At 47.5% G+C, this 15,000-nt stretch overlaps 1 protein-coding gene across 4 annotated transcripts in view; it reads right to left on the bottom strand.

The window, feature by feature from the left end:
* Window positions 1-15,000, bottom strand: part of tln2b (talin 2b) — an 86,911-nt gene that overhangs the window by 48,855 nt on the left and 23,056 nt on the right. For all 4 annotated transcript variants that reach the window (XR_006035041.1, XM_042109907.1, XM_042109906.1 and 1 more), the window contains 13 exons: window positions 14,738-14,872; window positions 14,069-14,228; window positions 11,518-11,684; window positions 9,664-9,792; window positions 7,825-7,938; window positions 7,431-7,544; window positions 6,703-6,837; window positions 6,096-6,224; window positions 5,591-5,693; window positions 3,713-3,921; window positions 2,913-3,032; window positions 1,915-2,112; window positions 510-649 (listed from right to left, as the gene is read on the bottom strand). Coding sequence is in view for 3 of the 4 variants with exons in the window: in XM_042109907.1 (XP_041965841.1) it covers window positions 510-649; window positions 1,915-2,112; window positions 2,913-3,032; window positions 3,713-3,921; window positions 5,591-5,693; window positions 6,096-6,224; window positions 6,703-6,837; window positions 7,431-7,544; window positions 7,825-7,938; window positions 9,664-9,792; window positions 11,518-11,684; window positions 14,069-14,228; window positions 14,738-14,872 (1,853 nt within the window). In the remaining variant the exon portion in view is untranslated. The remainder of the gene's footprint in view (window positions 1-509; window positions 650-1,914; window positions 2,113-2,912; window positions 3,033-3,712; window positions 3,922-5,590; window positions 5,694-6,095; window positions 6,225-6,702; window positions 6,838-7,430; window positions 7,545-7,824; window positions 7,939-9,663; window positions 9,793-11,517; window positions 11,685-14,068; window positions 14,229-14,737; window positions 14,873-15,000) is intronic.

The raw sequence follows: 15,000 nt of genomic DNA on the forward strand, positions 1-15,000 counted from the left end.
AACGTCTGCCTCATGTCCATCTCTCTCATTAAGAGGAGAGGGAGAATCAGTCAAGCTCAAAGCCCAGGGGGAGCCCCCTGTCTGCCACCTCCTGCCTAGAGGGGTGGCCAAAGCTGTTTCACTGCTCCTGCAGATCACACCCTCCACTCACACACATCCACACACACCCACACCCACGTCTCAGGTGCCCAGCAATCACAACACACATGGATGGCTGAACACATGAAGCACTCCCCCCTCCCCTCCTCCTCATTTCCTCCCCCATCCGGCATTCCGATTCGCCGTCTCCAGACTGGCTGTGAACTGCCGATATTTTTAGGCAACGAGGAGAAAGAAAAGCAGCTGCTGTTCATGTTCAGGTGGCAGAAGCGGCAGCATCTCAAACCAGCACCCTGATTAATTAGGAGTGAGACACGAGGAGTTCTAGATCAGGGCTGTGGCACTGTTGCATGCATCCCTATCCACCTCCTCCTCCTCCTCCTCCTCCACCACCACCACCTCCTCCTCACCTGGCTGCAGCTGCGAGAAGGTTCTTGGCGTTGGCAGCTCCCGGGTCCACAGAGAGGGACTTGGCAGCTAGCAGCAGCTTGCTGGAGGCCATGGAGATGTTCTTCAGATTGCTAATGACTTGGATCTGGTCGTCTTTCCTCTGTGGGACAAAAGCAGGAACCATGCAGACACATACACACGTAGAGGTAGAGAGAAAAAGAAAGAGGGGGAGAGAGAGAGTCACTGAACGATGTTCTTTGGCTGGCACACACACACACACACACACACACTCTACAGGGAGGAAGAGTGATTGGCTTATTTGCTCCAGCAGCAGGTATTTTCAGGAGAGTTCTTTGAGCTTATTTGTGACTTCCATGAGTTCCTACTTTACTGTAAGTACAATTAACTGGAGACAGTGGTCATGCAAGATGTCGTGAGGGCTGACCCATGATCATAACTTTAACCATCCCAATCCCCACGGCCACCTTTACTGCCAGATCCCCAGACCCCCCCCCCCCCCCCCCTCCTGTTCCTCCTCATGTCCTGCCTACAGCTGATTTAGCGTTGGGCTTCATGCTACATCAACTCCTTTCCCCAGACGATCTGTCCAAATTAATGAGCAATATAAGCAGAACAAGATCATCAAAGATCTCATTATGCTGGCATGCCTTAGCGCTCTCGGGGACAATTGTGCATCTAACCGAATTAGATGCACAAAAAAAAGGTTCTAATTAACAAACGAATCAAAAAGCCTGAATGCTTTTGTCGGCATGTACTATACAATGTGGGTGGAAGACACTTTGACTGGGACTGATGGCAACTTTGCAGCGTGGTCCAAGTGATTGAAGAAAGCAAACAAACACAAAAAACAGCACTGAGAAGAAACATTCTGTCACGAGAGGCAAATTAATCAACAGAAGTCCCCTAGACTTACTGCTGCAGGGCGAATCACATCTTGAGAAGACTACAGATACAGAACTCAGGTACATGGGAGAAGGTTAGCTAAAGATAACAAAAGGAGACTATGAATAAACTCATCTTTAGGTGTGTGAGGTATGGGTGTGTTGAGGTGAGACAAACAATGGGAAATACAAAGTCTATGCATGGGAAGATGCACTCCAAACCCTCTAATGTCCCATGTGCTGTAATAAAGAACCTTCCATTCTGACTGAGTGAGTCTGAGGTTGGTCTAATTTAATTGCTGGGGAAATGCGGTCAATGAGCAAAATGTCTTGTGGGAGCATTGAACTGAGCAACAAATGATTGTACTTAGAAACTTGCTCATGGTATTAAATTAGCCAATAGACTTTGCATTGTTGCATAGTTATCACATTGGCTTTAGTTGATTTTTAGACTTTGCACATTGCCTGTCATTTAAATTAGGACCCCAAGTGTTGATCACCTAATCCGCTAACAGTCCAGTACCTGCGTATGTCCGGCCATCTCTATGCCGGCATCCAGGAACTCATCAAAGTCCTCACTGAACTTTCCGGAAGCCTCCGACAGCTGTCTGCTGGTGCCGCGGGAGGAGTGGACCACCTCTCCAGCCGAGTGGTTGAGCTCGGCGGCCGTGTGGTTCAGGTCACTCTGTGCCTCCTGGAAGGACTTGGAGCATGGAGGGAGCTGCAGGGAGGGAGGGAGGGAGAGAGAGTTGGAGAAGAGAGAGAGAGAGAGAGATGGAGAGAGAGAGAGAGAGAGAGATGGAGAGTGAGAGAGAGAGAGATGGAGAGAGAGAGAGATGGAGAGAGAGAGATGGAGAGAGAGAGAGAGAGAGATGGAGAGTGTGTGAGAGAGAGAAAGAGATGGAGAGAGTGAAAAAGGAGGGAATACGAGATTAAACAATAAAGAGAGAGGGGGAAAGGGAATGAGGAAAGGAGGCAGGGAGAGACAGACAAATAGACAAATGAAGAGAAGAAGAAAAACAGCAGTCAGAGAATGAAAGAGAGAAAGATAAAAAACCAGAGAAATGATGATGTGAAATGAAGACAGAGACGCGTCTTGCTTGTCAGTATCGCATACATGTTATGGCTGCTATGCTGTCAAGTCCTTTCATATAATCTAAGAAAACATCACCTGAAAATAACTGATTCCACCAAAGCATAGTCTGCCAACGCTAAGATGTCTGGCAGAACCTCTGTGTGGATCATATTTTTCAAGACTGCTAAGAAATAAGCTGCAATCTACAGTTTTTTCCCCTTGTACTGCTGTCTGGGGGAATGCCAATATAAATATGTTAAGACCCTCATCCCTTTTTTGGTGGGAGTTGTTTGACAATTAAGGCAGTACACACCGCACTACTTTGTAAGTTGTTCATTCTAAAGTGTTGAACTCAAACAGCACACTTGGGTACATGCTGTTCTTACCACAGCTTCTTCTGAACACCCTATCAGCCAGCACTGATAATCCTTGGAGGGGGTACTTACATTGTCTACTTGCAGCTTCTTGCTGGCCTCTCCAATACTCCTGAGGGCCATGTCAACATCCTTCTGACCAGGGAGGCAGTTTACACAGTTATTAAGAGAATGGGAAACCGCCTTTGCAACCTGTAACACACACACACACACACACAAAGAAGAGTCAGTTCACTCCTCAACTCCTCAACGTCCCAGGGAAAGGCACAGACAATCTAAAATGCAAATGCACACCCTGTAGCCGCACAAAGAAATTTGCGCTCCTAATTTATGCCACCGTCACGGACATATGCCAAGCAATATGGTGAGATCCCATAGGGGCCCGCAGCAAATCAGCAGCTCTGTCACTGTGCGCCCTACCAACAGGCCGCGGTGCCAACAGCATACAGCAAACAATGGCACCATTTAAAAGAGATAATTGCTTTGGAACAGGAGAACACTGTGCTGCAGGTTGCACTGAGCATTCAATCTAAGTTGAGGGCAAAAACAGGGCAGGAACACTAATTTATCTATTTCTTCTTAGTGCTTTTATGCCTTTCTTCAGCACTGCTTGTTGACCATGTCACTATGTATTTATGAAGTGCCTTTGAAGTCTTTGAAGTGCCTTGAAACATATTCATATGTTATGGTTGTATATAAATTAAACTGGATGTAATTAAATGACCACTACCACCCTTTTCCTCTACAGTTTAGTCTGTGTATCAACTTGTATATCACTCTGTATTCACCATGTAACCTCAGTTACATGAGGACTTCACTCATATTATGGGGTGGCATTTATAGTCTCTTCAGAGGTCAGCCATTCTCTTCACCTGTGCCAGTCTCTGCTGAGACTCCGCGTCTCCCGGGGAGATCAGGGCCTCATGGGCCTCGTTGATCAGCATGGCCGACCCCTCCATGACGTGGCCGGCCGAATCCAACATGGCAGCAGCGGACTGGGGCTCCACAGAGCAGGCCGCCACCCCTCGTGCTGCCTGGGCCAGAGTCTTCAGTGCCTGGGCCGTCTCCCTGGCTGCCACACCTACAACGCCGGGCCACAGAACCACAAACATTTTAAACAACTTCATACCATTTGGCAGTGAAGATATCATTAAAGGCACAAAAACCAACACACTATTTTAAACTGGTCATCCATGGTCAGCTTTATCTCTGCATGAATAAAACAATAAGTCCCATAAGAAACTCTTGGACTGGAGCCTACATGGCAAATAAAGATCTAGCCCCTTATAAGGGGAAGTATATCAGAGATAACAACCTATTCACCTCTGTAACATGCCCAAATAAGTAGCTCCTCTAGTCTCACATTTTAGTGCAGCTGTGTGTCTTAATGTCCTGAGTTTATGTGGCTTGAGGATGGCAAGATATTTGGAGCAGCTTTAGTGCTGCTAATATGGCGTGTTCAAAAAAAGTCCGGCCACCTTTTGAAGCCTTTGTGACGAGGGTCATGTCGGAGCAAGAATGGCCCCATTGTTAAAACAAATGAGTTAGATAGCCAAACGAGTGCAGCAGGCGGCCTCCGGTCTTTACTTATCGCACTGGGAAAATGAGACGGAGAGGGGGGAATATGGCAAATTGCATTATCCAGTTGAGTAGCGCCAATTGCTGATGGTATGTTAAATCTAGTGAAAATAAGATTAATGAGGGGCGCGCCGGGCATCCTAGGCCCTCGGAGACGCCACCCCCCCGAGAACTCACTGCTCATTGTTAGAAGATGCTATTTAAAATCTGTCTTGGTGAAGTCCTGTGAGATGGAGGGAAAGAGATAGAGAGAGAGCAAGAGAGAGAGCAAGAGAGATAGAGAGGGAAAGAGATAGAGAGAGAGATAGAGATAGAGAGAGGGAGAGAGATAGTGAAAAATGGCTGTGCCCTGGTGCGAGCAGCTGTCAGGCCCGAGTACAGTGAGCGAGCGGTTCTGCCAGTGCATTGGCACTTATTAAACGATACATCTCAGGCGCTATTCTCTGGATATTCATTCCGATCTGATTTAGCCGGCTCCCTGTGTCAGCGAGTCAGACACTCTGCAGACGTTGCTATGGCATTCAGCTTCTTTTAAAACGTGAAAGTATGACACGGCTCCCTGCTGACGCCGTGAAAGACTGCATCTTGTGAAGCATGAGGAAATTAATTCTAATGCAACAGTGAGCATCTAACTTTAAGGAACATGACCATGGACCAGACCATATACTAAATATGATTCTTATATTATTCATTTATTATTATATTATTATTATTACAAATTATGAAATATACCAAACATCACTAATATTTATTATGTACAATTCTAATGAAACATGCCACCTCACCTGCATCAGACACACCATCTATAAAGCGTTCATTGTTGCATTAAATGTTTTTTGTTTTTTTCTACAGCTACTTACTGTAAGCTCTAGCTTACTGTAAAATGTGATGCTAGCAGGCGAGATGCTAACGGTCTAATCCGATTCAATGATCTATGCTAGGCTGAAGCTAAAAGTGGTATCGCCAGACTCAGAACGGCTGGATGAACTGGAGAAAGGTAAAAAGCTATTGTTTAACTCAAGGGGAGGTGGAAAATGAGTGTAATTCCCCAAATGGTGGAATATCCCTTTAATGGGGAGAAACACAGCAATGTCATAAGTGACTCTTGAAAGGTCTGAACCCTGAAACCTGTCTGAGATGCAAACAGCTAGTCCACTGTTACAGGCCCCTACCTGTGTAGTGTTCATTGCCCTGGGCAGCACAGGTCAGGAGCTGCGCCATGGAGGACCCGACTGCTTTGGACGTGCTGCCGAGGTCCTGGGCACACTTCTCCAGCTGTGGACCAGTACCAGCACATCCATTACACAGACACACACACACACACACACACACACACACACACACACATGGCAAACACTTGCTGATAGACTAAACACACTACACACTGCTAGCCACAGCAAATATAACATTAGAGACGAGCAAGTGCAAATCAATGATCTGCTTTAAGCAGCCTTTTAATTTGAAATCCCTGCTCATATCCCTCTCTAGTGCCGTCTCCCTCCATCTCTCTCAATTTCATTAAAACAGGGTTTGCTGGCATGACAAATTTGTAATCAGTTTTTCCAAAAGTATCCAAGGGAGTAGTAGCCTGACCAACAATAAAACAGAATAGATCATTTAACGCTAAATATGTAAGCATAAACACACACACACACACAGTTTCCCGCCAACACAGACCGATTCTCCAGGCAGTGGCTTGAGCTGTCCCTCCATCGCGGACTTCTTGGCATCCTGCAGCTCGTTCTTCAGCGTCTGAACGGTGTTGAGAGCCGAGTCGATCTCCAGTGGTCCGCAGGCTTCATGCGCCTGCATCGACCCAACAGTCCTACAGTTACTACAACCATACTAGCCAGTGACCCGAATCACCAACCTGCACGCTGGATGAAAGTCATACACACTGCAAACAGAGTGCTTTGATGTAAGGCTATTTTCAGTCCCAGTTTCTGAGAATGAATTGGCAAATGCTTTTAATTAGCATCTAATCAAGGGAATTAAGGGGAGTATTTTAGTGTTATGACTGTTCACAAATCACGTGTTGATGTGAAGTATTACTGTTGTGAAAGGCTAAGTGTCCGTCAGGTGTTGACAAAGATGAAATAGAGATGATAATAGCTAGAGTGCCACTCACAAACATCATGTCCAGTGTAAACTGTGCTACGTAAATGACCAAACTGTCACACTGCCCAGTAGCTAAGAGTGCTGGTGGAGCTGGGTGGTGTTAGATGGAGTGTGTTGTGATGATGGATGGAGTTGGCAGGTAGCGCAGGCCTGGGGCGACACACACCTTCTGTGCCGCGGTGCGGAGCTCAGCCAAGCAGGTGGCCAGGTTCTTGGCACACTGGCCCAGTTGCATGGCGGCCGCCTGGTCAGTCACTGTGGGCACCGCCGACTTAGCCGATGCCACCATTTTACTGCCAGGCTTATGGAGAGAATGAAAAGTATGCGCACACACACACACAGATTAGCGCGCGCGCGCACACACACACACACACACACACACACACACGCACGGACGCACAAGACATACAGACACAGAAACGCAAACAATTATGCATAGGCTAAAGATAAAACAAAACAGATTAAATAGCAAAACAAACAAAGCGGCAGCTGTTTAGATTTCAAAGGCTGTACATCTTACACTCTTGAACCCAGCACTGAGGTCAGGGCTTGGGGGAGGAGGGGGACAGCCGACACACTGTACTGTGCTGTGCTCCAAGGGCTAATGTTTTTGCTAACTTGTTAGTGTGTGTATGTGTGCCCCACTTTTAGAGGAGCACACACATACACACACACACACACACACACACTTAGAGGGTATAATACACACACAGATGAATAATGTTGTGCATTTATGTTTATGTAAGCATGTTATGCATGTGTGTGATGTGTGTATTGTGTGTGAATGTGTGTGTATGTGTGTGTGGTGTGTATGTGTGTGTGGTGTGTATGTGTGTGTGGTGTGTATTGAGTGTGAGTGTGAATGTGTTTGTGTGTGTGTGTGGGGTTGTGTACCTGCAGGAAGTTTTGGCTGGCGATAATGAGGCTGAGCTGGGCACCCAAGTCCTCTGGCTGAGCTTGGCTACTCCTCATGCCCTGAACCAGCTGGGGGATGTGGTCTGCTACTGCCTGCCACACACACAAACACACTTATATATAAACAAATAAACAATTAAATACATGCTAATTTACAAATAGTGTATACATGCCCAAACACACACAAAAGAAAAACAGAATCACAAAAGTACACAATTGCCACACACGCACAAACACACACACACACAAAGACAAACACCGATAAAACCCCCCTAATGCACTGCCTATCTCCAGGCAATCGTTTTCAACACATGTTCTACAGCGTTCAAATCTGCCCGGCCAGATTTCCTTTCAACAAGACTACCCACAGTACCTTGCAGCTGAGCACCAGCTGCTGATGGGAGACAGTGTTTTTGTTGGAGGCTGCAGCATTCTGGGAGGCTGCGATGGTCTGAGTGGCCGCAGCTGCAGCCTGCTTAGCCGCGTTCTACATGAAAGAAAACAAGACGAGGGAAAAATGACATGAGAGACATCCAACGGATTTCAAAAAAGGGACAACACAACAATAGTGCTTTTACATAAGGACTCATCAGGACTGAAGGGGACATTATGTGAGGCTGAGAGGCTGTTCAGGGACTTGTGTGTGTCTGTGTGTGCATGTGTGTGTGTGTGTGTGTGTGTGTGTGTGTGTGTGTGTGCGTGCGTGTCACATGGACACTATTTCTCTAGCGCTGTGGCTGCCTTCAAGTGACACCGTTACGCTGAGGCGGTGCCATTCAGCAGAACACAAACAGTGAGGAGTATCACAGTTCTCAGAACAAACGCCTACACACACACACACACACACACACACACACACACACACACACACACACAGACACGGAATGATAGGGGATTGCTCGACATGTCAGAGATCTACTGAGGTCAGCTTTGGTCCTCCTGTCAAATACTAGGTTTTTGTCTCTGCAGTACCGCTCTTCCCCTCCCCCTCATATAAACCACATTCTTTGAAACAAAAAAAGAAAAGAAATACTGATGTTGAAAAAAGGGAGAAAATATTTCCACATTTCTGCCAATGCAGATCATCTCTCAGGCCACATGATATGCGTTTGAAGTATCAGCAAAGCTGTGGCAGAGTGGAAAAAGGGTGCGACAGAAGAGGAGACAGAGGAGGAAGAGGAGACAGAGGAGGAAGAGGAGGAAGAGGAGGGAGAGAGTTTGGTGGATAAGAGTGAATGGAAGGGGGGGGGAGGGGCAAGCCAGAATAGCTGTGTGTGTGTGTGTGTGTGTGTGAGATTGAGAGAGAGATAGAGAGAGAGAGAGAGATAAAGGAAGAGGGAGATGGAGAAAGAGAGAGGAAGAAAAGGATGGAGTAGGGGAATTAAAGGGCATTCCCTGTTGTGTGTGGGTGGAGGGATGGCAAGGGGAGAGGGAGAGAGAGAGAGAGAGAGAGAGAGAGAGAGAGAGAGAGAGAGAGAGAGAGAAAGAAAGAGGGGGGGGGGGGCATGAGGAACAATGCCATCTTTGTAGGGAGCACAACAAACAGTCTGCAGAATGCTGGCCCAAGCCGAGGAGGAACACAAGACACAACGGTGGCTCACAACACATTCCTCTCCCTCTCAGCTTGTGCTCTCTCTCTGTCTCTCTCTCTCTCCATCTCTCTCTCTCTCTTTCTCTCACTCCCCTCATCTCTGATTGGCTCTCCTCTCATCTTCATTTTCATCTACCTATTGAAGCTGAACCTGCCATCCCTCTCCCTCTGCTTTGCACTCTCCATTTGTGGCTGTGCCTTCATAAAAGCTAAGTAGCACTGCAGGCCACAGAGGTGGACACTGAATGAGGTCATTCCAGGTGAACTGTCGACTGGCAAACTTAGGATATGAACATAAACCCTGAGTAGAGTCAAATAGATAGGAGTTTTTGATTGAAAAAGTCAAAGCAAAGATATCAGCAAGACCCAAAACAATGTTTAAAGAACCAATGATTAACATGAATGGGTTAGTGCGAAGCTGGGAGTAAGATATATGGATGGGCCGCTGAATGATTCACCCTGGCTGCTGACACCCACACCCCATCAGCCAAAGCCAGTCAGCCATCAGCCAAAGCCAGTGAACGAGTCTCTCTCCATCTTTTTGTCTGTCACACTCTCACAATGGCGCTTTTTTCTTGCTCTAGCCCTCCACCTCTGCCCTGTTCTCTCTCACATACGTACTTCTAGTCGGTTGACGAGTTTCTTCTTGATGGCGTTCTGGGCAGCGGCGTTGGTGGCCACTCTCAGGCCCTCAGCCGCCTCTCGCAACCTCTGCTGTTGGTCCTCATTCTCCGGGTTTGCTGCAGCACCCTACACACACACACACACACACACACACACACACACACAAACAGACACACAAACAAACAGACACACACACCCACACACAAACAGACATAGACAAATAAACACAGACAATAACAGAAACAGGCAGACAAACAAGCAGTACACACAGAAACACAGACACACACACAGACACACACACACACACACAAACAACAAAAGCACACAGAAACACAGACATACACAAATAAACACAGACAGAAACAGGCAGACAAACACGCAGTACACACAGAAACACACACACACACACACAAAGAGAAAAACAGGTCATTTATTCACGTCGAGACTCGGTCCATTTACTCACAGCATGGTGCAACAAACTCAACAGAGCTGGGAGTCACTTCCCTCTTCAGAGCACTTCTGCTTTATTTGCAGCACAGAGCTACAGTAGAGTACTGATGTAGCTTGTCTGGTACCCAGCCCCTACACCACCCTTTTCAGGGGGTTGAGGGTGGCGTGGAGAATAAGAGGAATGAACTGTGCAGAGTGGAGGACGAAAAAAAAAAAAACAAATGAAAGAGAAAAAGGAAAAAAAAGGAATGAATTCTCTACAGTCCCATCAGCTCGGACCACCGGAGATCAGCCGAAACTAAAGAGACCAGTCCCTCGAGGATGCGGCCGACATGGTTCCCACGGTGATACACAACACCGATGGCACGCTCGGACTCAGAGTGGGGCCACAGCGACACACAAACAGACCTTGTTAAGGTCTCGTCTCTTACACAAGGTATTGCACATCACATACACACAACTACCCTTTGCAGTCGCTTTTTGTTTTTAAACGGTTGCCTAGGAGACCATTAGATGGCCACAATCCCTCCAGCTTCCTCCCGTCAGTCAATAACTGGTGGCAGAGCCATGATTAATGCGCCGTTAGTCAGAGACATCCAACCAGCCTCAAGTTGGGCGGTTCAACTCTACTGGGAGGCTCCGATTAATAACATCCTGAACATTCATACTTGTCGAAATGGCTCCGAGCTGATTAAGCGCCATCCACACCACGCTTACTTTATTTCAGTGCTAAATCACGACAGAAAGATGACACCGCGCAGGCTGAACGAGAAGCCAGCCCCGAGCCGTCGGTGCCGACAGCGTTATGCTCGATATATTTGGAAAGTGATGGGATATATACGACGTGATATCTGCACACTTGATTGGTCTTTTATCACATGGCTGTTAATAGTCCCTTCCTATTTTAAGAGCTCTGTGGAGAAATGAGCGTAGGTTGGGAGACCGCCGGAAAATGTCCACTGCAGGCAGGCCTGAGTTGCTTGGCTGATGACCAGGGTGGTTTCCCTGAGACAACAATGGGCACGACCTTCCCCTAGGTGGAGGCGTCCTTAAATTACTGCCCAGCGGTTAACTCGATTTGCGAGAGAGTCTCTCGGCCGAATGTGCAGGTGTCCCAACGAGGGCAGTGTTCCATCCACACCGCATGATGACAGACACAGCTGATTGAGCCGTGCGGACCGACAAACCCACCTTTTTTACCGCCCCCGCATTTCTGAACGATGTCTCAGCAGTTTAAAAAACACAGTGTGAGGATAATAGGCCTCTCGAGCAGACTCTTCTGCAAAACGAAAGAGACCCAGCTGCTCACTTTAGATGAAGGAAAAAAGTAAAACCAATTGTACTAAATGAATGGGAGATGGATGTTGGCGTAGAGTACTCGTGCTCAGCTGATTCACGCACCTTGGCTGCCTCCACCATCCTGGCCGTGGCGTCGGCTAGCAGCTTGGCGGCTGCCAGCAGCTTCTTTGAATTGTCCACGTCGATCTCGGCCTCCGCGTCTGAGCGCATGGCGTTCACCAGATCCGAGGTGGCTTGGGCCAGGACGCGAGCCTGACGCACCATTTCACCTGCGGAGAGGCAAACAAGTGTGTGTGTGCGTGTGTGTGTGTGTGTTAGAACACTGAACTTCCTAAACACAACCGTGCATATTAAACAGAAAAAAAAAACACAGCAACATACTGTACACAGGCATGTTTACACAACCAGAAACAGACGTACTCCATGCCAAACGGGTGAGTGGACATACACAATACAAATGCAACACACACAAACACGGACACATACATACAGAGGGAAGGAGGATAAATGCCGAGAGATCCCAGTCACATCCTCTAGCCTCAGAGCCTTTAGTGGTAAACCAGGGGTTACGGTAACAGAAACCTCCTCAGACCTACCTACTAATTTAACTCTGTGCACCTCAGCTTTGCACCGCTCAACGTGGACTGTAAATATGTTGTTGAGTGCGCACGCACGCTCGCGCACACACACACACACACACAAGTTTCAGGGGAGAACCATCGATTCCCTGGGTGTTTTTTTTTATCCTTCCTTTCTCATCAGAGTTTCATGCAGGAAGGGGAATCAAAGCAGGAGAGTGACCTGCAGTAGGTTATTGATTCGGAGATCAAACCCCTGTGCCTGCACTCCTTCTCCCTCTCCGTCTTGCTTTCTCTTCCTCACTTTCTCTCTGTGAATGCCAGCGTGTTGCCTGCACACCTACGCACCGCTTGAAATAACAGTGCGCAGAGGCCCATCAAAGGAGCGACATTCGCGAGGCATGACTGCAAGGCGAATAACCTTTGTGGATGCAGGACGCTTCAATCTCCTCCTCTCCGCTCTTGCTGAGGAAGTCGGTTCAGTTGATTTACCAGTCCCGATTTTCTGAATTTTTTCATATAAATAAATGAAATTTGTTTCAGCTCAAGAGAAACATGTTCAACCGACCCCCCCGTCCCCCACTCCCCACCCCCTTCCACTGGTCTTCTTCCCACTAGCAACTTGAATATCATGTGTTTTGCCTTAAAATTTTCAAAGGGCCCGGCCGCTGGTGATTGAGAACAGATTGCCGGAGCTCTGTGGTGGTTTTGGATGACATGTTTTCAGTAAGCCCCTGAGCATGGGGTGGGCTGGGGGAATTCTTCAGACTCGCAGCCATACCATAACAAACGCTTTGGCCTTTGAACAACAGCAAGAACAAAAAAAAAGAAAAAGAAAAAAAGAAAACAGGCTTCAGCCAGGGAGCATGTTCGAGAAAGGGAATGGCTAATGGGAGACCGCGGCCGGGGAGCATCTTGAAACTCCGGCGCAGTCAAAACAAATGGAAAGAAAAACTTCACTTCTGGTTGGAGGGCAGTGGAGTCAGACATCCCCGCGATAGTGAGAGGAGGGGTAAAAAAAACAGCCTCTTGGAAAGAATGCTAGTTTATTTGGAGCTTGAGAGTTGTGGATTTTTCACACTAAGGATGGCTGTTTAACGACAGCTTCGTATTACGCTGTGAGTGAGCAGGTATAAGATGTGGGAAAGAGTAATAGCTGGAACAAAAGCGTGATGTTTCCGTGTGTAAATGTTAGAGATACAGCTACAAGGATTACAGGCCTGGCTATGGAACATATAAGATGGTGAGCATCAAGGAATTCTCATCAAATTCAAAATGCATGGAAGTTCCCCTCGTTTTTAGTTTTTTCCAGTATGAGCACTGTGCTTTAAAGGACGCTCTCAAGTGCAATGGTGAGTACCGAGTTCTGATCTGACGTAAACTGAAGGAGAGTTCAGCTTGTCCAATGACACTTTTCACTTGGCTTTCTTTACATTCTTTTCAAAGCACACAGCTGTATTCCAACAAACAATGGAAGCATAAAGGAAGGGGAGAACGAGCAGGGGAAAATGACTGATTGGACATGATGCCTTGCATACTCATTAGCACTTAAAGGCATGCGTGTTGGAACAACGGCTGGCCTCTGCAGTGGTCTTTGCTCACCATAGAGGAGGTGTGCACGTCCTTAGGGATAGATGATAAGCATTTAAAAATCACATGTCATACACATGTGAATTGTGAAAGACTAAAGGGCCGTTCACACCAAGAACAATAACTACATCGATAACGGCAAAAAAAGTATTGTTGTCGATGAATGACAACGCCCACACATAAATTATAAAGATAACGACATGAAGAACGATATCATTGGGGATCACTTTCACAGTGTTTCTGAAAACTTGGTGTGAATGACCCTTAACCCCATATACCCCCTGTTTGAAAATGTTGTTGCTAAAAATGAAAGGGTGACAGTGACACACCCTTAAAAATACTTCTTTTCTAAGATACAAAACGTATTTCTGTGGTTATGGCCCCATTTCCCTTTGCCCTCTTTCCTCCCCCTCTTTCCTCTCCCTCTTTCCTCCCCCTCTTTCCTCTCCCTCTCCAGCAAGCTCACATCAACCCACCCTGCTCACCTGCGTCGCCCATGGAGGTGAAGATACTCTCAGTGACCGTCATGATGGTGTCTGTGGCCTGGTCGTAGCGTCCGATGGGCTCGCCACAGCTGGCATAGTGGCGCACATGCTGCAGGAGGTCGCTGAGGGCCTGGCTCACCGTGCCCGCTGCCGCACTCACCTTTGTACACACACACACACACACACACACGCGCACACACACACAGAATCAATCACAGAGTCAGCTAGCAGACCTACTCATCCAAATGCTTCCCACACAGCATCTGACACTGGAACAGATGTGGCACCATTCTGCTCAGCCATAGCTGTTCTGAAGTCAGCAGCCATCTAGTTTACAGTGCAACCAAAGAAAAAGCCCTTTGATGCACCACATAAGAATGAAGCTCTGCACTCACACAGGTGAATAATTCTTGCCCGCCAATGCTTGACTTAACAAGGGGACATGGGAGCATAGTGTGAATGGATTTGGTTCTTGATGGGGATTTATATGTAGCACTTTTCCACAAGGACTTGTGGAAGGACTGCGGTGAAAAATGGCAATACGGTTGATAACCCTCTTCAACAGGGAGTTGTAAGCAGCATATCAAGGGATCCTCCAAGAGGATAAGGCCACCAGTCCTCTTCTTTCTACTCTGAGAGCGCGTCATCTTCACAGACACAACAGCTTACCTGTTTGAGGAGGTCACCCTCGTCTGTGGCGGAGTGGCAGGCCTTGACACAGCCCTCCACCGAGCGCTCCACCAGCCGGCCCGCCTCCACCAGCTGCTCCTGGCACACCGGAGAGCTGATGGTGGGACTGACCACCTGGGGACGACCAGACCAAAACCAGTCAGCGCCCAATACTAACCCATGGCTGAGCAGTGCATTTAGAATATCTACTATTGATTTATTCTTTAGATATACATGCACACAATTAATTTCACACCCACACA

Source organism: Alosa sapidissima, chromosome 11 (assembly GCF_018492685.1).
Source record: "Alosa sapidissima isolate fAloSap1 chromosome 11, fAloSap1.pri, whole genome shotgun sequence".
Classification (NCBI taxonomy): domain Eukaryota; kingdom Metazoa; phylum Chordata; class Actinopteri; order Clupeiformes; family Clupeidae; genus Alosa; species Alosa sapidissima.